General features: G+C 45.8%; 2 protein-coding genes across 3 annotated transcripts in view; one reads left to right on the top strand and one right to left on the bottom strand.

Annotated features, from left to right (window-relative positions):
- Positions 1 to 30: 30 nt before the first annotated feature.
- Positions 31 to 19,638, bottom strand: LOC133353487 (regulator of G-protein signaling 9-like). 2 transcript variants are annotated; one of them, XM_061569771.1, is made up of 17 exons: positions 19,516 to 19,638; positions 18,839 to 18,968; positions 15,733 to 15,829; positions 15,178 to 15,228; positions 14,754 to 14,857; positions 14,080 to 14,131; positions 12,849 to 12,907; positions 11,343 to 11,419; positions 10,509 to 10,590; positions 9,598 to 9,663; positions 8,784 to 8,807; positions 7,599 to 7,660; positions 6,602 to 6,715; positions 4,845 to 4,960; positions 3,623 to 3,710; positions 1,873 to 2,011; positions 31 to 1,126 (listed from the first exon to the last, which is right to left on the bottom strand). In XM_061569771.1, exons 2-17 carry the CDS (start codon positions 18,854 to 18,856, stop codon positions 1,034 to 1,036), a joined length of 1,242 nt encoding a protein of 413 aa, XP_061425755.1. In that variant the 5' UTR covers positions 18,857 to 18,968; positions 19,516 to 19,638; the 3' UTR covers positions 31 to 1,033. The 2 variants fall into 2 exon arrangements, with proteins under 2 accessions (XP_061425755.1, XP_061425756.1); XM_061569772.1 differs by lacking the exons at positions 31 to 1,126; positions 3,623 to 3,710; positions 19,516 to 19,638 and having other exon boundaries at positions 18,839 to 19,035.
- A 1,320-nt stretch (positions 19,639 to 20,958) lies between these two features.
- CLEC16A (C-type lectin domain containing 16A) overlaps positions 20,959 to 21,994 on the top strand; it is a 39,074-nt gene continuing 38,038 nt past the window's right edge. Inside the window, 1 exon segment of the mRNA XM_061569948.1 lies at positions 20,959 to 21,305. Within this exon segment, the coding sequence (XP_061425932.1) occupies positions 21,226 to 21,305 (80 nt within the window). The 5' untranslated portion in view covers positions 20,959 to 21,225.

Here is a 21,994-nt window from a genome sequence, read left to right as displayed (position 1 = left end):
TTTAGTGTAATGGCTGGAAGAAATAGGACGGAACAAACGAGAGATGCAAATCCCGAATCAACTATCGATTGTTGGCTACGTATGGTGTGAAAGAAGTTCAACATACATTAAAAAACGTTTCATGTTGTGAAGTCTCCACTTTATTTGAAATTTAAAATTACAATGCTAGACGGTACTGTTTTGAATTGACACACATTGCAGTATTACTAATATCAAGACTTGGAATATCATGAAACTTCTATTTATGCAATACCTCTATACATTTAGTTACTTAAGTATGCATTCCTAATGAAACACTCTAAACATGGACTATAGAGTACATAATAGGATTAATTATTGTCTTGCAAGTTATCAAAAACCCTTAAGCAATCATTAAAATAACTGCCATCACTTAATAAACACACGAACAAAACTAATTAAAGATCATAAACAAATGTGCATGTCAGCATGCTTCAGTCACTGTCAGTCGCATCGATCACAGCTGATATCAATACGATTTCCATCCGACTCACGTGATATGAAAAATGGTGATAATAACCGCATTAGTCACCTGATAATCCGGCAAGTACTTAACACATCGACATTTACGAATGTGAACAATGTGGAAATGTGTTTCCGTCACTTTGAACTCGGTTTCCTCCCTTGGATTTTGTAGTTGATCAAATTTCCAGATTTTACATCTGCTTATTCGTAGGAATGTGCTCCATTTATATCATACACGACTATACCTGAACAAAACTATACAACCATGGTGACCAATAACTGATGCCTCCGAAAGTTGAAAAAAAATAACCCAGCAATGTTACTTGATAATTTCCCACACCTATTAGCACGGTTGGCTGCGTATGGCGCGAAAGAAGTTAAACATACATAATTTGGGTCTTATAGGGGTTAAAAATGTTAATGGAATTAAATCTAATTAGACAGTACCCCTTCATAATTTCCAGTTGTCAACACTGGTGGATGCAGCCAGCACTATCATGCAATGTGGGAGTCCAGCAGTCTAAGGGTGGCTAGCCACTCTTGGAACTTCTCAGTGGGAGTGTGCGTTTCCTGCAGATAGAACTATAGCTCCAGCCAGCATCGACTTGTATAAGTCAGACTTGAGGTAGCGTGGATACGAGTCCTGTCAAAACAAATCATTTCAAATGTTATTGTGTGAAAGCAATCACATTTTAAGATGCTTCCCAACGCTGTGAATATCTCCCGTTTACAGCCTTGTGCCAGTGGTGAAAATTCCTCTTTTTGTGGCAGGAGCAAGTCCATAGGATAACCGGTGTTGAGTTCCCCCACAGGAATACTTATTTGATCAACCCTGGAGGGATGATGGGCTGAGTAAACCCCCCCAATCAGGATGTGAGCCGCTCGCCCTACTGCTGAGCCACAGGGCCATTCCCAAGGCGCTTTACAAAATAAAAATTATCAAACAAAAAGCACCACTTTTAGAGTAGAAGGGGTGGAGGAGAGGGTAAGGGTGGGGATATATCGGAGAGAGCAGCACTGTGATGCAGCCCATGATGGATGGGTATGTACCTAAATAACACATTCCTGCGGAGGGAGCTGGTAAGAACGTTGGGTTGCTCGGTCAATGGCCTGCAGGGTCAACGGCGGCGTGGGGTATTCCGCAAATATGCCCGACTGTGAGGGCGGGCACAAGCCGGCGTGAGTAGGTTAAACGTTGAGTTTTATAAGGGCACCACGGGGTGACCAGCCCCTCCCCACCCAGCCCCTCCCCTCTCCACCCAGCCCCACCCCACCCATTTTTGGATGCACAACGGACGGACACAATAATCCCCTGTGGGCTGGTAGAACCAGGTGGTTCCTACCAGTATAAGAGGGTAATCGAGTATATTAACGTGATACTGTGCTTACCTTCTTCATTAGCATGTAAATGTGTGTTTGGGCTGCTTCGAGAACGTAACGATGTGGAGATTTGAGCCCTTCCAACGTCACCGCCATCGTCTTCGCGTCAATGTTGATGCAGCGTTTAGCCCAGGGAGCTAAGAAGTCTCTAAAAATGGCAAACGGATTCATGAATGGCAAGTTAACGAACACAAATAGTTTAAAAGTTACCCGAAGCTCTTTTAAGAATTCAACACGGAAGCTTTCGCAGCCGCTCGTGCTCCCACGTGCGGGTGTTCTGGTTGATATTCTTGGTTCTTTCGGTAAAGTCACGTAGAAAGGAAATAATAAAATAATAAAAATAAAATAAAAATAAAACATAATAAAATAATTCTCACGACGTTTCGGCCACAACGCAAGCAGCCGTCCTCAGGTGGAGAGCAGTTCTGGTTGGGCTGAGCAATGCGCGTTTCTTTAAGCTTTGGCCACGCACGCAGCCATGTGTGGTGAACGCGTTGTGTGGTGAACGCCTTGTGTGGTGAACGCGTTGTGTGGTCAACGCCTTGTGTGGTCAACGCCTTGTGTGGTGAACGCGTTGTGTGGTGAACGCGTTGTATGGTGAACGCGTTGTGTGGTCAACGCCTTGTGTGGTCAACGCCTTGTGTGGTGAACGCGTTGTGTGGTCAACGCCTTGTGTGGTCAACGCCTTGTGTGGTGAACGCGTTGTGTGGTGAACGCGTTGTATGGTGAACGCATTGTATGGTGAACGCGTTGTGTGGTGAACGCCTTGTGTGGTGAACGCGTTGTGTGGTCAACGCGTTGTATGGTGAACGCGTTGTGTGGTGAACAGCTCAAAGCGCAGCCCAACTCAGTAAACCCGCGCCTGGAATCAAGGGTGGCACAGTCGGGTTTTTTTACAATCAGGTTTAATTGTCTTTTTATATTAAACCCGATCATCTGAGATTGGGAGAAATCCGGTTTAATTGGTTCTAATTGCAGAACCGCACTTCTCAACGATGGGCTTCATCCATTCCAAGCTAAGGAACTCACTGGCAGTGCCCACGATTGTGGAGAAGCTCGTGTTCATCACGACCAACCTGCCCGCCGCATTCTACGACGACCCCGTGCCCGACGCCCCCGAGTACGATAGCAGCACCGACGAGGAAGCAGCCTAAGCCTTGGATCAGAGTTTCGTATTCATTAAACCAGGTTTTAATTCCCCGAAATCGGGCTTAATTGTATTAAAGAAAAAACCCGATGCCTGCCGCTGGAAAAATTGGGTTTTTTCTACCCATGCCTGGAATACGTCGATGATTAAATGTGAAGTCAGTTTTTTGTTGTTGTTGCTGTTAGGGGGCCGTCCATAAATGACGTCACGCACCTGGGGGGGTCAGACATTTGTGACGATGTGTGACGAGGGGGGTGGGTTTGAGAAATGTGACGTCGCGTAAAAATACGCAACTTTAAATACATATGCAATTGTTATAACAACACTAATTGTTACAACAACACTCCAACAACATTAGAGTGCATTGCCACATTAAATACGCACTACAATGACAATAGTTTAAAGCGATTTGAGTCATGTTTTATTTTAAAAATGGAAATGTTTTTGGGGGGGCAGAGCTTTGTGACGTCATATTTGAGGGGGGGGCTGACTTTTTGTGACGCCGTGTGATGAGGGGGGGGTGGTCAAAAATCGTCCAAAATCGCGTTACGTCATTTATGGACGCCCCTTATCAAATATTGGTAAAAAAAAATAAAGAGCACACATCCTTACGTGTAAATTTGTTCAACTTTTGCATGCACCCTGGTGCAGTCTCCATATAAAAGGTCTTCGCAGGCTTCCCAGAAACTGAGATTTTCACCTGCACAGACAGAGTAAACCACTTTAATTCTAGATTTGAAGCTTTCGTGACTGCAAGGATTCATACTCTTAGGTTCTTTCAGTAAAGTCACGTAAGAAAAAAAAAATAATAGAAGAAATATTAGAAATAAAATAATCACGACGTTTCGGAGGCAACACAAGCCTCCGTCCTCAGGTGGAACCGTCACAGCACGATTGCTGTATCAAGTGATAGTAACACAGCACAATTGATGTATCAAGTAGTAGTAACAGCACAATTGTATCAAGTGATAGTAAATATCAAGTAATACAGCAAATGTGCTGAGACGGTTCCACCTGAGGATGGAGGCTTGTGTTGCCTCCGAAACGTCGTGATTTATTATTTTTACTTAATTTGGAGCTTTCGTGACTGCAGGAATTACTCTTTGGTTCTTTCGTTAAAGCCACGTATAAAGAGAAAATAATAAATTAAATACTAGCATACGACGTTTCGATTGCAACACGGGCAATCATCATCAGGTATAAATGAAATAGAAACACAAATCTAGTATACTTAGAAATGTAATGTAATACAACAGAGAGTCGGATAACATCTACCTGGTTGATTATATTCTTCCTGAGAATGCTCTCTCTCAAATTTAGCATTCTCAGGAAGAACGTAATCAACCAGGTATAGGGTGTTGACTGTTATGTTATCCGACTCTCTGTTGTATTACATTACATTTCTAAGTATGCTAGATTTGTGTTTCTATTTCATTTATACCTGATGATGATTGCTTGTGTTGCAATCGAAACATCATATGCTAGTATTTAATTTATTATTTTCTCTTTATACGTGACTTTACCGAAAGAACCAAAGAGAAATTTATTATTTTATTTCTAATATTTCTTCTATTATTTTTGTTATTTATTTTTTACCTACGTGACTTTACCGAAAAAACCTAAGTGGTATAAACCACTTTAACACGGACACCACGTGGAGCCTTTCACTCTGGGCTGGCACAATGAGCTCACCATCAAAGCGCGCATTTCTTTTCATAACGAGCTTTTAAGCAAACACATTGAAGGTAATTCCAAGCGTCACAATACTATCACGGTTGCTATAGTAAATACAACGCAGACTCGCATTCCTCGGGGGTTACGCTGATCTGCTCACCGCTGAACTCCATGCACAAGAATTCCTTGAATTCCTTGCGACCGCGCAAGTCCTGAATCAGCTCTTGGAAGCTGAAGGACCAGCGCTCCACTCGCAGTCTCAATGGCACCTCCACCCTGCCGATAACAAAAGCATCTCCCACAACTTACGTGGACTCCCCCCCCCCCCCCCCCCCACGTTTAAATAATCACGTTTTATTTTTTGACATTGCGAAATATTTTCATGCAAATTGCATTTATCAACAATATTGCTGCTATCATTATTATTATTAAATGATGTTTATTTTACCAGGTAAGGGGCCGTCCATAAATGACGTCACGCCATTTTGGACAATTTTTGACCTCCCCCCCTCGTCACACGGCGTCACAAAAAGTCCGATCCCCCCTCAAATATGACGTCACAAAGCTCTGCCCCCCCCCCCAATAAAAAAATTCTTCAAATCGCTTTAAACTATTGTCATTGTAGTGCGTATTTAATGTGGCGCTGCACTCTGATGTTGTAGGAGAAAAAATTCATTAAAAAGTATATTTAATTAAGTAGAACGTGTTGTTTATATTTATTTAAAGCTGCGCATTTTGATGTGACGTCACATTTCTCACCCCCCCTCTCTCTAGGTGCGTGACGTCATTTATGGACGGCCCCTACGGCCCCACTGATTACGTAGTTCTTTTCCAGAAGCGACCTGGTCATCACAAAAGATAGCTCAACGAAGTGGCTTATCACGTGGAAATTTCTAGCAGCCAAATACATTAAACGCACGTTGATTCTAAATGTAGAGGGAAAACGGGAGGACCTGGAGAAAAATCCACGCAACCACGGAGACAGCATGCAGGCGTCAGGGTTGGGATCGAACCCACGACCTCCTTCATATGAGGCGTGGGAAAAAACATCTCGCCACTGCGAATCTAGGCATTCATATTCGAGCTAAAATTAACTATGGTCAAGATTCTCCAATTATCGAATGTAGCGAAATGATTAGTAAAATGCAGGCATCGTATATATAATAATCTGGCAGCAGGGGTGGTGGTGCAGTGGTCACGATTTAGCCTCTCAGCAAGCAGGGCCTGGGTTCGATTTCTGAAACGGGCTCCTTTCTGAATGGAGTTTGTATGTTCTCCCCCTGCTCTATTTGGGTTTCTTCCGGGTTCACCAGTCTCTTTCCTACAGTTAATAAATTATTTTTTACTTTTTTTTAAACACGCTTTTATGAAATGTGCTCGTAATGGCAGAACTCCACGACTCCAGGAAGTGGCCCCGAAGCTTGCCATAACGTACGGGGCTGTGGTCAACTACAGCCAACGTCAGTTGAGCGTGGACAATTAGACCCAAGCCGAAACATAACATATAAAAAAGAATGTTTAAAAATATATTTATTATTTTTATGATAGAATATAGTATTGTCATCAGTATGACATAAGTATACCAAGTTTGCAGTCGATACCACGTTGGGAAGTGGGTCAAAATTGAGTTACATTATTTGAGGATACGACAACAACAGAGTGAGTTAAATAAAAGCGTGTAAAAAAGTTATGGCGTTGACCAAACATCCCAACGTAGCAGGTTCCTCGTGTAAAAATAAAAGAGTCTTCGGACTCAGTATAGCTTTCCTGGGGTAAACAAGTAAATGTTTATCGCTACGAATAACGTTTTAACGACTTGATATCATGAGCGCAATGGTTGGCTACGTACGGCGTGAAAGAAGTTCAACATACATATAGCCGACATACGTGTGGCTACATGGAAACGCTGGTACGCACATTGTATCGTTGAGAACCCAGTATGTCGTGTCATCGCTCATCCAGGGGTTATTGGGCAAACAACCGCTCAGCACGGGGTCCAGTGGAATGAACTGCTCGCTGTATTTGAGGAGCCTGCATAGATTTGGACACAATTGTACCTTAAAAAACACGTGTTTTGTTTTAACCAAGTACTGCGCAGACGTTTGACCTCCATTCGAACCACACAACGTCCTTTGAAAGAAGTATTTGACAAAAACAAAGTTACACGAGTGATTTATCTTAAATTAATCAAGTGAAGGCAATCACATTCGTCCTGGAATAACAGTCACTTTAGAAGCATATATACATAAAATATACATAAATCTGTATGTCTAAAAAACCTCAAGGGTACTTCCCGACAAGGCAGAAAGCTGAAATTTGCTACATATGTAGCTTTTAGGTCACAAGCAACAGGAAAAATCTGAAAATCCGAAAGTTTTCATTTTAAAACCCTCAAATCTCGATTTTAAGTGCCCCATCAACATGTTTGTGCGTGTCATTCAGAAACCGTTCAAAATATAAGATTGCGTTTTTTTTTTATTTTGATAGAGCGTTAAACAGAAAATACAATTTAATCGAGAACCATTGTTTTAGCTTTGATTGTTTTTTAGATATTTCGGATTACAGCGGGTTTCAACGAAAAAAAATCCGCGTTTTATGATGTTCAAATCTGAATAATTCGAAAACGGTAAAAGATAGGGGTTTCTCTTCATATTAAAACAAGAACTGAATCTTTAAATCGAGCAGTTTCTGATGGGTACATCATAAAATATAAGAAGTTGAATCAAGTCGTCAACAATTTTCGTGTTTTTCTTTCAAGGGTAAAACATACACATTTTAGGAAGTAGTTGTTAGTGTCTGATCGTAGATAAAAATGGTAAAAAAAAATCATGTGACCTTAACTATTATATTTATTGAAAACTTTTGCCTGGCGAAGACGAGCGTTATGAACTGGAATGTTAACGAAGACACTTACCCCTCAAGTGAGACGGATGGCTTCAATCTCGCTCTGCCTAGAGCTCTGCGACCATACACAATCTGGAGGGGTTGTGTGTGTAAACAGGTGCCAGGAGACACGGGGGACAGACAACGGATGAATGTGACCGAGTGTTGAGAGAAACAAACAAAAACACGTGGTTATTATTCGTTCGAGTCTCATCATAATTCACAGCGTTTTTTACGAGCGTGTTTCAATAAGCATGGAGCTGGCACTGCAATTCCTTGCTCATGTCACTGCTGGCGAAAGGGCCTCCACTCTAGAGGGGATTTGGTCTACTCTTCCATGTTGACCAGATGCGTTTGACAAAGACAAAGATCCCCCGTATAGCCGTATCAGACTGTCGGGGAAAGTGCTGGAGGCCGGAATGGCACACGAGGGGGTGAGTGGCCAGCACCACACCTTTGTATCTCGAGTGGCGATGTTTTTACACACCGCACCAGATACTCATTTGAGGCTGAATCGACCTTGGGGAGGCCCAGGACCGGTTCAGAAGATCGTCACTGGTGTTAGCCGTGCGCGGGAATCGAACTCGGGTCGCCGGGTTCGTAGCGCAGCGAAGCGCTAACCGCGTTTGACGAGGGGGTGTTACCCACACTTTCTCCTGCAACAGGTGACCTGCCGATGGACAGAGGTGGAGGGATTTGAAAAACTTGCTCCATTCACCTGCCACGCCAGGAGATGTGATCGCATATAGTATGGAAGTGTCTGCGGCCGTCTGGAACGCTCTTCCTTGCGATATTAGTAAGCCACTGGAGCTATGCACTTAACATTTTAAATCTAGATTTAAAACCAATTTCTTTAAAACTATATTCTTTGATCTTTCGGTAAAGTTAAGTGACTTTACCGAAAGACCCAAGAATATGAATTCCTGCAGTCACGAAAGCTTTAAGTCAATTTTGTAAAACTGCTTATCGTGTTAATTTTGGTGTCCTTCCCCCACACCTCTGATTAGGATGGTTAGCTACGTACGGTGTTGAAGTTCAACATGTATGTATGTTCAACTTCTTTCACACCGTACACAAAAAGCAGTTCTAAAGCAATGAGTTTTCAATCTAGATGATTTAAAATAAAGTGGCTTTGAACCTTGTGGTATGAAAGACACTCCATAAATAAAATAAAATAAAGATGTTGATTATAAATAATATGTAAAGAATACAATACCTGGTTTTTGTAAAGTTCCGCAACCTGGGGGTAAATAAGAAAGGTTACTAAGGAAGTGAATATTAAAAGGTTGATAATAAACCATGACGCCACGGCACAAGGTAGGGACGATGCTGTTGCCATGCACCTTTCATTATTAATTAGCAGTGTCATTCTCAAAATAATTTATGTTTTGAAGAGAGCATGAAATTTCCTTAAAATTAATATATATTAACGTTGTTGTACGTAAATAAACACTTGCTTTCTCATGTGTTGGTTATCATGTTCAATCACATGAGGATACTTGCCGGCTTTTGCTGATTTTTTAAAATCTTTGTTGTGGTGTATTATGTACCCCTAAATGTGGTCATCCAGAACAGACCACACAACGTGTGACGAGGCAATACCCCGATGCTCAAATACGAAGGAGACATCACGGCGATGATACACGACTCCGCTACTGCTCCTGACGCGGTTATCTGTGGCTTAACCACCTGAATGCGACATTGTAGCCGTTGCTCTGCATCTACACCGGCAGCCGTATGTAAGAAATAAATAAATAGATGGACCCTCATTGTAGGTCCTCTACTCTAGCTCACGTCCCTCGAGTGACACGGAGGGCTCGGCTCAGCTGCCACGTGCGTGTAGGCTGTCGGGGGGGGGGAAAAACAAACAGACTGGTTTTTATTTGAAAGAATAGCACGTAGAGTGTTTATGCACGTTATGCATGTTGAACTTATTTCGCACCGTACGTAGCCAACTGCGCTAATTGGTGTTGTGACTTTAAAATCGCTTTTTGAGTATTCAAATGGAAAGCGGATAGCTTACCTATTACCTGCTCGCGATGCAAAGCCATCGTGTGCTTTACAGGTCCATTCAATGCATCGTTGTCAAGTCCAGGCTGCAAAACAAAGTTACACGAGTTCTCCATGTTCAGGAGACGGATTATTGTTAATCCACAGTGAGTCACCTTTCTTCCGTCAGGTATCGTGAGGCCAAAAACAAAAACTGTTGCGTTCGGTAGGATATCTGAGCAGTTTGGGGCGGGGGGGGGGAGACCAGTTGCCGAGACGGAGTTGGGAGAGGTATCCACATATCCGACGACATCATCGGTGACATTTCGGGCGATGGCTCCTTTTTAAATCCTTTATATTAAGTTTGCTTGCTTGCGCGCTTACGGCCGTGCAAATCTTTCGGTCGTTTTTTAACCCACTTCCCGTGATCCAATCGAGCTGACATTTTCCACACAGACTCGTTGTGCGGGACAATTAATTTTCGTGAAAATTTTTTTCCAAAATTTTACACTGTTTAGGGAATTTTTTAAAAATATTTAATTACCAATTGCTTAATGCTGGCAGACAATCATCTGACCCATAGGTGGCAGCCATCTCAAGCCAGAGGACGAGAGGACTCTAGCCGCCACGCATATAAAGGATTTAGAGTGAAAAACTTTGTTCTTACGGGTTAATTTTTCTTCTTTGCACACACGTAGAGAGGCCGGAGGATCATCAGAGTTGAAGATTGCCACTTTACACTGTGGGGCTTGATGAAAATGTTTTGTTTAGTTTTCTGATGGCCAGTATTAAATTGGCATATCAATAGTTCCACTATTAGTAGCTATCGAGAGGTTGGTCTGCCATGCAATAGCATTCTAGATTTTAAAAATATATACCGTGTGTCAGTATGGTGATTGACACATGAAACCTTTCGCTACGGTCTCGGCCTGCAGAATCTTTGCGGACTTACCGGTGGCCGTGCCACCCTCCAGTAGGCCTGCTCCTGGCTGACCAACACAGCCCGATCTCCTTTTCTTCGTTCCTGCAGAGTCCTAGACAAACACACGCTCAGCTCCAATGCACGTGTTGTGCCGAGATGTCAATGGGCTGTGTACACTTAGCTGCAAGGGCAGACACGGACCAGCAGGAGCAGTCGCTATATTCCTAGCCCCAAAGCAGGAGGGGTCTGCGGGGTGTTCTTGGATCCCCCGGAGCCCTCCCTGGAACTCTCTGGAAGGTAGGCGGGGCCAGGGGCTGACGCACCGGTGCTGGGAATAAAAGCCGAACCCTTGGTTCGGTCCAGGGCCAGTCCAAGACAGAAGCAAGAAGACCAGCTGGCTAGTACCCTGGGACCCCTAGCCCCGCTGCCCTTGTCAGGGCTGGGACTCTGTGGGCCAGTGGTGAGATCCTGGAGCCCCCGGCCCGTCGTAAGGGCCGGGGGGAAGCGAGTGGGAAGCACGTGGGAAGCAAATGCTTCCCCTGCCTCCCACTTCCGTCCCACGTGCTTCCTACGTGCTTCCACTCGCTTCCCACTGCACTTGTTTTCTCATTCGTTCATACCTGATGACGGTTGCTTGTGTCGCAATCGAAAAGTCGTATTCTATTATTTATTTTATTTCTACGTGACTTTACCGAAATATCCAAAGAGTAATTCCTGCAGTCACGAAAGCTTCAAATCAAGTTCCATTCAATATATAATAAAACGAGACATCCATACCATGAATTCTGCGCGGTATGAGTTATCAATACATTTCAATATTTACACCGTTTCAAAGTGCAATGTTGTGTCAGCTCACACACTAACCGAATTTGCTCTTGAGCCTGAATGATCACAAAGTCCCACTTGTGGTGTTCACTCCTGTAGAGTTGGTGATACTGCACCTGTGCAGCAAACATGACATGCGTTGCGTAGCCAGCGGTCGAAGTGGGGAGTTCAGAAGGGCCGCTATGAAACCCAATTCGTCCTGCAGCCCCACGGTTTTAACTTCCGATTCCATCAGTAGCGGAATAGTCTCGCACTTCGGAAGATGAGGCGTTCTGAAAAGTTCTGAGAGGTGCTGGTATAGCGTCCATTTCCACCTCTGTGCATTATGTTCATTGCTGTGGCGTAACTTAACGTGGAGGGCAGGCAAGGGGGTGCATTGCCCCCCCACCTCCCCAGGCCGGTGGCCAAAGCTACGAATTTGGGGGCCCCCCTTAACAACCACCGTGAGATTATATTTCAACAACAGTGTAAAAAAACTAAAACTTATGTCAAGATGTGATTAGTCAAGAGGAGCTGCGACATACAGGGAGGGTGCTTCAAAATTGTTTCAACACTTATACAGGACTATCGTTTTTAATGGAATAAGTAACATTTAAAAATACTTTTTTTTAAACACGCTTTAATGAAACGTACCCTACTAGTAATGGAAGAACTCCACGACTCCAGGAAGCAGAGGTGGGACAAAGTCATTGTTATGCAAGTCCAAGTCGAGTCTGAAGTCATCAAATTCATGACTCGAGTCTGACTCGAGTCCAAGTCACATGACTCGAGTCCACACCTCAGAGGTGGGACAAAGTCATTGTTATGCAAGTCCAAGTCGAGTCTGAAGTCATCAATTCATGACTCGAGTCTGGTCAACTCGGTAGTCATCAAATTCATGACTCGAGTCTGACTCGAGTCCAAGTCACATGACTCGAGTCCACACCTCTGCCAGGAAAGTGGCCCCAAAGCTTGCCATGACGTAAGGGACCGTAGCCAATTACAGCCAACGTCAGTTGAGCGTGGACAATTAGACCCAAGCCGAAACAAAACATATAAAAATGAATGTTTAAAAATATGTTTTTATTTTTTTGATAGAATATTGTATTGTCATCAGTATGACATAAGTATACCAAGTTTTCAGTCGATACCACATTGGGAAGTGGGTTAAAATTGAGCTACAAGATTTGAGGATACGACAACGACAACAACAGAGTGAGTTAATAGAAAGCGTGTAAAAAGAACGGATACTACACTGTAACATTCTAACAAATGTATGTTAATAGCTTCAAAAAGTCAAAGAGTCTCCACTTGTTTGTCATCATTGTCAACAGATTGCCTGGAATCTTCTCCAGGTGCTCTCCAGAGCCCGGAGGCACATTTCTTGCGGTATTGTTGCAAATTCTCCAAAGTGTTAACATATTTTTGAAGCACCCTGTGACCGTGTAAGACAAATCAAATGTTGGGGCCCCACCTGACCGATTTCCGCAACCCCTGAGCTGATAATGCAGTTACTACACCACTAATTAAATAACATTAATTACAGTTACTTCAGTGTTCACATACCTTCTCATACTCTGCCAGTTGTCCATTACTTAGAACATTTTTCTTGACAAGATGCACAGCTGTAATTAAAATATCAACAACAACAACAAATGTCCCCAAACACATCATTTGAGCAAGGCGCCTGGAATGCCACGGTATTTAACACGTGTCTTTCGCGACCAATATTATCCATAATACAGGTTGTTGTTGGGTTAGATCGCATCAATATAAATGTGTCGTTAAACCCGCCACCACCCGACACAGCCAATTAGTAAGGTTTGTCACATAAACAGAACGTGCCGATTCGTTACTAGTACAGCACACCGATGTGTTGGCTTGTTCTGTTTACGTGACAAACCTTACTAATTGGCTGTGTCGGGTGGTAGCGGGTTTAACAACACATTTATATATTTACGCGATCTAACTAAAAAACAGCTTTATTATGCCACGGGATTGTTGTGCAAACCACAGATGTGAACCCGCAGATAAAACATTTTTTATTTTGCAAGATAGACTTCACTGTTCAACAAAGTTAATATCAATATTTATAACATTTTCATTATAATGCAATCTGTGGACCATACGAAGATCACATCTCGCCACCGTGGCGCCCCTTAAATAAATTGAAAATAAATGCGCTTGAGATGAGACGTCATCATGTCTCTGAAGACACATCATTTTATTCATTAATGTGTTTTGACTTTACGTCCGTTAAATTTCGATGTAAAGCTTTCGTGACTGCAGGGATTCATCTTCTTGATTCTTTCGGTAAAGTCAAAAGCTTTCGTGACTGCAGGGATTCATCTTCTTGATTCTTTCGGTAAAGTCACGTAGAACGCCACCAAGCTTGGTGGTGTTCATTCAGCCGCTGTCTTTCCGACAGACCTGTTCTTCACCTGAGGACGGCTGCTTGCGTTGTGGCCGAAACGTCGTGAGAATTGTATTTTATTGTTTTCATTTTTATTATTTTATTATTTCCCTTCTACGTGACTTTACCGAAAGAACCAAGAAGATTTACGTTGGTTGTTGACGTGAATTTACGGACCGTTTTCATACAGCTGATGTTCAGTAAATGAACACATTCTTATTATTATATTTTCATAGGCCCATCGGTGTGGCAACCCGCGGGAGGTGCATTGCAATCCAAACCGATAGAGTTTGACGCCCCCTGCCCTCGTGTGTCATCGTGGTGTCGTGTGTCAGTGGAGCGCTAATCTCGTTTGAGGACCTGGCGTGGTCAGGACTGGCTCACCGTACTCCACGTCGCTGGCCTCTCGGTGTCTGTCTGGCCAGAAGTAAGGAGTCTGCCTCAAACGGGTCAAGAGGAAGAAAAGCGGTCAATATTGGTCAACCTTTAGACGCAGAACACGTGTGGTTTCGCAGCCAATATTATGATTTGTAATTTTGTTTTAATGTAATGCTTGTACACGTGACTATTACTCTGTCTGGCTGTGTTGGGTGGTGGAGATTTTGTCAGAACATTACGTAGTCACTGATAAATTTAACACTCAAGTTACACATAAATGATGACTTCTCGGGGAAGTAATTGTGCACAATGGGAAAAATAAGCACAATTGTTAAACAACACAAACAAAATTGTTATTATTTAAAAACAGATTTAATTCCAGTGTGCGTTACAAATGTAAGTTAAATAATTGTAATGCTATGAGATGCGATGTATGCACTTATTTCGCACCGTACGTAAACAACCGTGCTAATCGCAGGCTGCAGGACAACAAACTAAACACCAAAAGCGGTGCTAAAGAAATTCATTTTCAATTTAGTTTTAAAAGTGTATAGCTCCAGTGGCTTCTTATAGACCACCACAGCTGTAGACTATGCGGTGGCTGTATCACAGATGTATTCTATCTATTGATGCTACACTGTGTATGTGTGTGTGTTAAGGGTCATGTGATTCTTGTCTACCTGGAAGTGGTACAGCTTGCTTGGGTGAAAGCCGAGGCGTGCGGCTGGACGAACGGGGTACAAGTATCCATACTTCACCAGCAGGTTACAAAGGTTAGATGTTTCTGAGAACATAATATTCCCCCGTCGGTTAACACAATTACGACGACGATAATGATATGTGAAAGACTGTCGCAATGACCTCGAATAATTGACATCCGAGTGGAAGAGCACACACAGTTTTCAAATTCGTCTGTGGTCGGGATGGACAGCCAACTGTTTATGTCTCACATGAGACCTCGATTCTCTTAAATTATAAAATACCCTGATATGATAACCGTGAGCAACCACAAAAATTACTCAGAAAACATTTGATTACACATCTGGTGTTCATAGGAAACAATCACAGCATTCGAAAGATTTCACAAAATTGAACGCATCTCACCTTCCTGTGTGATTTTCATGTCCCTTAACATCCAGTCAGCAATGTTATAGCCTAGAACAGATGGGAATGGCGCTTACACCGGGCTCCAGTCGTAGACAATTGGCATTTAAACCGACCCTAACACGCTCTATATATGATGAGACACTTGTCGGACAGAACAGTGCAAGAAAATGTTCATTTATAGACAGAAAAATGTATGTTTCTAACTATAACATTGGTCCCTCCGTCATGCCTTGCATGTGAAATTTATCACAGACAAATTCTCTAGACGCACATTTCAAAAATTTGAAGGGAAAAACCGGAGGACCCGGAAAAAAAATCCAGGCGACCATGGGGATAACATGCTAATACAGCAGGCGTCAGGGTCGGGATGGAGCCCACGTCTAGGCCAGGTAGTTAACATCTCGCCACTGTGACGCCCCTAAGTTTCACAGAGGGGAGAAATTCAGAGTGTGGGTAGCCACACAGAATTCATGTGATTTAAGGGAGACTTGAGCTGATTTATATATTCAGATGTTAATTGTTCAGGAGAGCATTGCATACGCAGTGTGTTACCGATGATTGCGTTGGGGATAGCAAAGGTGATAAAATGACGAGTGAGCAGCGGAACTCCTGTCTGCTTATCCTGCATTCTGCAAACCAAGCATTCCACCTACAAAAACAGAGATGCACGCAAATATGAAATCACACGCAATTGCATTAAAAAAAAAATTACCCACAAATTACAACATTTGGATTACACACTGCTGCAACCATCGGCCCCTACTGGCAGACTAATTCCCGGTTGCAGATCAGGTGCTGAGTCACTGTGCCCACAGGGACAACTAATATCGATTGAGATGAGATGTGATATCGATTGATTATTGTGTGTCAAGTGCTCTCTGAGACGCCCCCGGCGTAGAGAGCACTTACAGAATATATACTCTTAGTTCTTTCGGTAAAGTCACGTAGGTAAAAAATGAAAGAAAAATGAATAAAAATAAAAATCACGACGTTTCAGAGGCAACACAAGTCTCCGTCATCAGGTGGGACCGTCACAGCCAGATCAGACTTGTGTTGCCTCCGAAACGTCGTGATTTTTTTTATTAATTTTAATTTCATTTTTTACCTACGTGACTTTACCGAAGAACTAAGAGTATGAATCCTTGCAGTCACGAAAGCTTCAAATCTAGAATTAATACGCTTACAGAATGTCAGAAACGTCATTATTTACATGGCGCTTAAATGCCTCAACAACTCAAAAGCTCCGTCCATCTCATCTCAACAGTTCGAAGGGGGACCCCCAGTGGCAGCTGCCCCTGTGCGGCCTTGCAACGATTGCTGCGTGTGAGCCCAGCTGAGTTACTGGAGGGGTAACCCCTTAAACCTGGCGAACTTTGAGCATTGGGCCAGCACACAACGGCCCACTCCATTCGAACGGTATCACAGGAACCCCCCTCCCCCCCCCACTTGCGAATGAGAGCACATACCCCCCAAGACATGGGATGCAAGGTGCTTTGATATTCTTAGGTTTTTTCGGTAAAGTCACGTAGGTAAAAAATTAAAATTGATACAGCTATCGTGCTGTGACGGTTCCACCTGAAGACGGAAGCTTGTGTTGCCTCCGAAACGTTGTGATTTTTATTTTATTTTACTTTTATAAATTTTTATTTTTTACCTACGTGACTTTACCGAAAAAACCTAAGAATATGCATCCTTACAGTCACGAAAGCTTTAAATCAAGGTGCTTTGAGTTTATGCATGTACGTATGTTGAACTTCTTTCGCACCGTACGTAGCCGACCGTGCTAATCCGAGGTGCTAAACACAAATAAGTTATATTCTTGGTTCTTTCGGTAAAGTCACCTGATGATGATTGCTTGTGTTGCAATCGAAACGTCGTGAGAATTTTATTGTTTTCTATTTGTATTATTTTATTGTTTCCCTTCTACGTGACTTTACCGAAAGAACCAAGAATATGAATCCCTGCAGTCACGAAAGCTTTAAATCAAAACACAAAGAAGTTCTAAATATAGACCACAGGTGTAGGATATATGGGGGCTGTTTCACAGATGTATTGCATCTATTGATGCTACACTGTGTGTGTGTTAAGGGTCATGTCACTGTATGAAGTGTACAAAGTTTAGGAGGCATTTAAGCGATGCCATATAATACAAATATGACTTATAATAATTATTATGTATCTGCTGGAAGGTGTATTTGTTTGTGAGAATGCAGTCCGCTACGCAGGGTACAGAGCACGTTCTTGAGAGCGGTCTGCATTAGAACGGATTTATGTTTGGCTGCATTCCATGTTTCCTTTTTAGGCTTTGCCTGAGAAAGTAAAGCTGGTACATAAATCAGCATATTACAGTGTTAAATCCTCATTATCCATCTGTCCTTTGCAAAATGTCAGCATTAACCAGGATAACAGATTGTACGAGATTGCATTTTGTTGCATAAACGGAAATATTTTTACCGACCTACATTGACCAGCATGGTGAAGTATGATCAAATAACCCCCCAAGACCCACACGGCATGGAGATGCCCCCCCCACCCCATCCAGCAGTGAATTGCAGAGGTTTGCAGTTCGGATCCTTCAGGCTGCCCTGGTTATTACTGAGGGTCGTGCTAACCTGTTAACAACGTGCCGTGCACTTCAAGAGAGAGGACGTTAAAACAGCGCCTCACATCATGCAAACGAGTAGGCCATTGAGTATCGGCGTCATGGTCAAAATTATTTTGAATTAAAAACTGTCCCCACAAATGACTCAATCAAAACATTATTTCGTATAGTGCCCTTCACAATAATACCGTCTCAGAGCGCGTCACCTCCGATTAGCACGGTTGGCTAGGTATGGTGCGAAATAAGTTCGACATACATACATTCACAGATTAACACGCTCAAAATGTACATTACACATCAATAAACATTTTTTAATTACACGACGCAATAGGTTAAACGTTTAAAATGAAACAGATTATCAACCCGCTCCCCGAGTGACCATCGCCCCCTATTGGCCGACTCGTGCCCACGTGCCCCAGGGAGAGCTGCCGCTGGGGGTGCCCTTTCAAATGTGTTATTGATGAGATGTGACACAGAGTCCGAATATTCATTTAGACTGGAGGAATCCGATGATCTATGAAGCTCTTTTTTTTTTACAGATGCCCAGGAGGGGCAGATCAGCTTTTACCCCCTTAATGCATGTAAAGCGTTCAAAGGTGCCCCAGTGTAAAGGGTGATGTATCAAACACAAATCACGATGATTACAACATTTCCTGCCGTTATATATTATACCAAACAGCGACTCTACGATTACCAAGAAAGAGGCTGTGTGCCGGAGGTTCCACATATGAACCAACCATGATAAATAGTACTGCATTTATAGCAATACTCTACAGCAATTAAAATTAAATTTCTCAGCACTTTGATTAGATATTGACAGCAGTTATCAAAACCATGTAAAGGTTTGAACAAAAAAATCCATAATTGTGCAGAATTGATCTTTGAATTCAGGCCACTACCGTATTAGCGAGCAAATTGAAAATAAATTCAACATGACAATCACCGTGCAAAGGCCAGATCACTCTGGCAAATGAGACTGATCCTTGCCTATTGGTCAAACAAAATAACCTTGAGACTTGAAAGGTCCTGTTGTGAGCGATAATAAAACATCGGTACCTTCTTTGATGAAGCCATGCCCCGGAGACTTGCAAAGCCCTCTCGTTCAGTCACCCGTCACTCATCACCAGAGGACACCACTGCCCAACTTTGTGTCCTAGTCCCCACTCCACCACTCACTCTCTCCTCTCTAAAAAAAAATTACGATCAGAGGAAACAAGAAGATGCTCGGTGTAGTCGGCACTTTGCTTCGTTCATCATTTCGGTTTTTTTCAATGCTTTGCTTTATGTGCCCCCCCCTCCCCTTTTTAAATGAAAGATTTCACAAGGGATTTCACGCTCTGCTCTCCCCCCTCTTGCCCCTTCCCTCTCTCTGTACCCCCCCTCTCTCTACCCCCTCTCTCCGTCCTCTATGTCTATGTTCCCCCTGTTTTCTATGTAATTTTTTTTACAAGTGCTGCATCTGCACCCAGTGGGTGGGGAGGGGCTGGTCACCCCGTGGTGCCTGTGCCCGCCCTCACAGTCGGGCATATTTGCGGAATACACCACGCCGCTGTTGACCCTGCAGGCCATTGACCGAGCAACCCAACGTTCCTACCAGCTCCCTCCGCAGGAATGTGTTAATGCAGTGGATGGGGATTGTAAATTTTTATTTGCATGTGTTTGGATTATTTGTTTACCTTATACTTTGCACTACAATCGTGTTTTTGTACTGTTTGCTGTTGTAACGTTCTTACCCCGTGCCCTTACTGGGTATCTGTGAAAAAAGAGCTTTAAAGCTCATCGGATTCCTCCTGCAGTACAAATAAACATTCCGATTCTGTTTCAATTCATCAGCGAGTTCTATGGATTCGGCTGCGTCATGTTCCAGGTGACGTCATGACGTCACAGCGGTTTCCGCGTCGCCGTCTGTCAACGAGGGGGGGGGGGGGCGACGTCATCACGCAGCGAGTAAACAAAAGACGTCACCTGCTAATGACCCCCCCCCTCTCCTGATGACGCTGCACGGCGTCACTTCGAACCGGCAGGCAGCGAGCAAAGCCACCCCCCCAACCCACCCCCCTAGAACCTCCACCCCCACCCTACCCCCCCCACCCCTCCGCACCCCCTTACCCCCTCCACACCCCCCACCCCCTACCCCCACCCTACACACCCCCTCCACACCCTCCTACCCCCTCCACCCCCTCCACACCCCCCCACCCCCTACCCCCACCCCTCCACACCCCACCCCCTACCCCACCCTACCCCCCCACCCCCTCCACACCCCCACCCCCTACCCCCACCCCCTACCCCCCACCCTACACACCCCTCCACACCCTCCTACCCCCTCCACCCCCTCCACACCCCCCCCCCCCTACCCCCACCCTACCCCCCCACCCCCTCCACACCCCCACCCCCTACCCCCACCCTACACACACCCCTCCACACCCTCCTACCCCCTCCACCCCCCTCCACACCCCCACCCCCTACCCCCACCCTACCCCCCCACCCCCTCCACACCCCCACCCCCTACCCCCACCCTACACACCCCCTCCACACCCTCCTACCCCCTCCACCCCCTCCACACCCCCACCCCCTACCCCCACCCTACCCCCCCCCCCCCCTCCACACCCCCATCCCCTACCCCCACCCTACACCCCCCTCCACACCCTCCTACCCCCTCCACCCCCTCCACACCCCCACCCCCTACCCCCACCCTACCCCCCCCACCCCTCCACACCCCCACCCCCTACCCCCACCCTACACACCCCCTCCACACCCCTACCCCCTCCACCCCCTCCACACCCCACCCCCTACCCCCACCCTACCCCCCCACCCCCTCCACACCCCCCCCCCCCCTACCCCCACCCTACACACCCCCTCCACACCCTCCTACCCCCTCCACCCCCTCCACACCCCCCCCCCTACCCCCACCCTACCCCCCACCCCCTCCACACCCCACCCCCCACCCTACCCACCCCCTCCACCCCCACCCCCCCCCACCCACCCCCACCCCCTCCAACCTCCCTACCCCCCCACCCCCTCCACCCCCCATACCCTCTCCACACCCCCTACCCCATCCACACCCCCCCACCCCCTCCACACCCCCTACCCCCACCTCCCCACCCCCTCCACACCCCCCCCCTCCACCCCCCCTACCCCACCCCCCACCCCGCCCCCCGTGCAGCTGCGGCAAGGCGGGCGGGCGGGCGGCTTCTGCCGCCCCCTGGCGGGCGCGCAGAGACACGCGGGAGCCGCCGAGAGACGCCGAGGGGGTTTGGAGCTCGCGGGTGACGATGGCGGTCAACGCGGCCGATCGCCGCGGCCTCGGCGGAGTCGCCGGGGAGCAGTAGCGGAGAGCGGCTCCCCTCCTCCTCCACCTCCACCTCGTCCACCTTCACCTCGTCCACCTCCTCCACCTCGTCCACCACCTCCACCACCTCGTCCACCACCTCCACCACCTCGCCATGTTCAGCAAATCCAGGAGCTGGATCGGCGGCGCGGCCTCGCGAGCTCCGAGGGCCTTCCACTCCCTGGAGCAGCTCAAGTGAGGCCCTCCCCACTCCACATTCCCCTGCCGGGGCCTCCACGCAACACGGACCCTCCTCTACCCCGGGTGTCTCTCTCTCCCTTCCCTTGCTGCTCCCCAGGTCCAGGTCCCCGATATTCCCCTGCGCTGTCCCCTACGGAGCCGGGGCCTCCACACAACCCGGACCTTTCTCTTCCTCTACCCCGGGTCTCTCTCTCCCTTCTGTTGCTGCTCCCCTGTCTAGGCCTCTCCTCCCCCTGCTCGTGTTGGTGTCTAGCCGGGTCCCCACCACGCCGAGCTCCCCCCCCCCCACTACCCCCGGCTCCCCACCTACCCCTGAGTATGCCCTGCCCGGGCCTCAGTCAAAAGCACACCCTGACACAGTACACAGACACAGTACACCACACACACACACACCAACCTGACAGCACAACATCACATACCACAGTACACACAGTACACCACACACACACACACCAACCTGACAGCACAACATCACATACCGCAGTACACAAAGTACACCACACACACACACCAACTTGACAGCACAACATCACATACCACAGTACACTTCCATAGTACAACCTCACGTCACACAGTACACAAAGTACACCACACACACACCAACCTGACAGCACAACATCACATACCACAGTACATCTCCATGGTACAACCTCGCGTCACACAGTACACCACCATGGTACAAC

This window comes from Lethenteron reissneri, chromosome 44 (assembly GCF_015708825.2).
Source record: "Lethenteron reissneri isolate LAM-NWPU_2019-01 chromosome 44, ASM1570882v1, whole genome shotgun sequence".
Classification (NCBI taxonomy): Eukaryota; Metazoa; Chordata; class Hyperoartia; order Petromyzontiformes; family Petromyzontidae; genus Lethenteron; species Lethenteron reissneri.
This window is presented reverse-complemented; position numbering and strand designations above follow the sequence as displayed.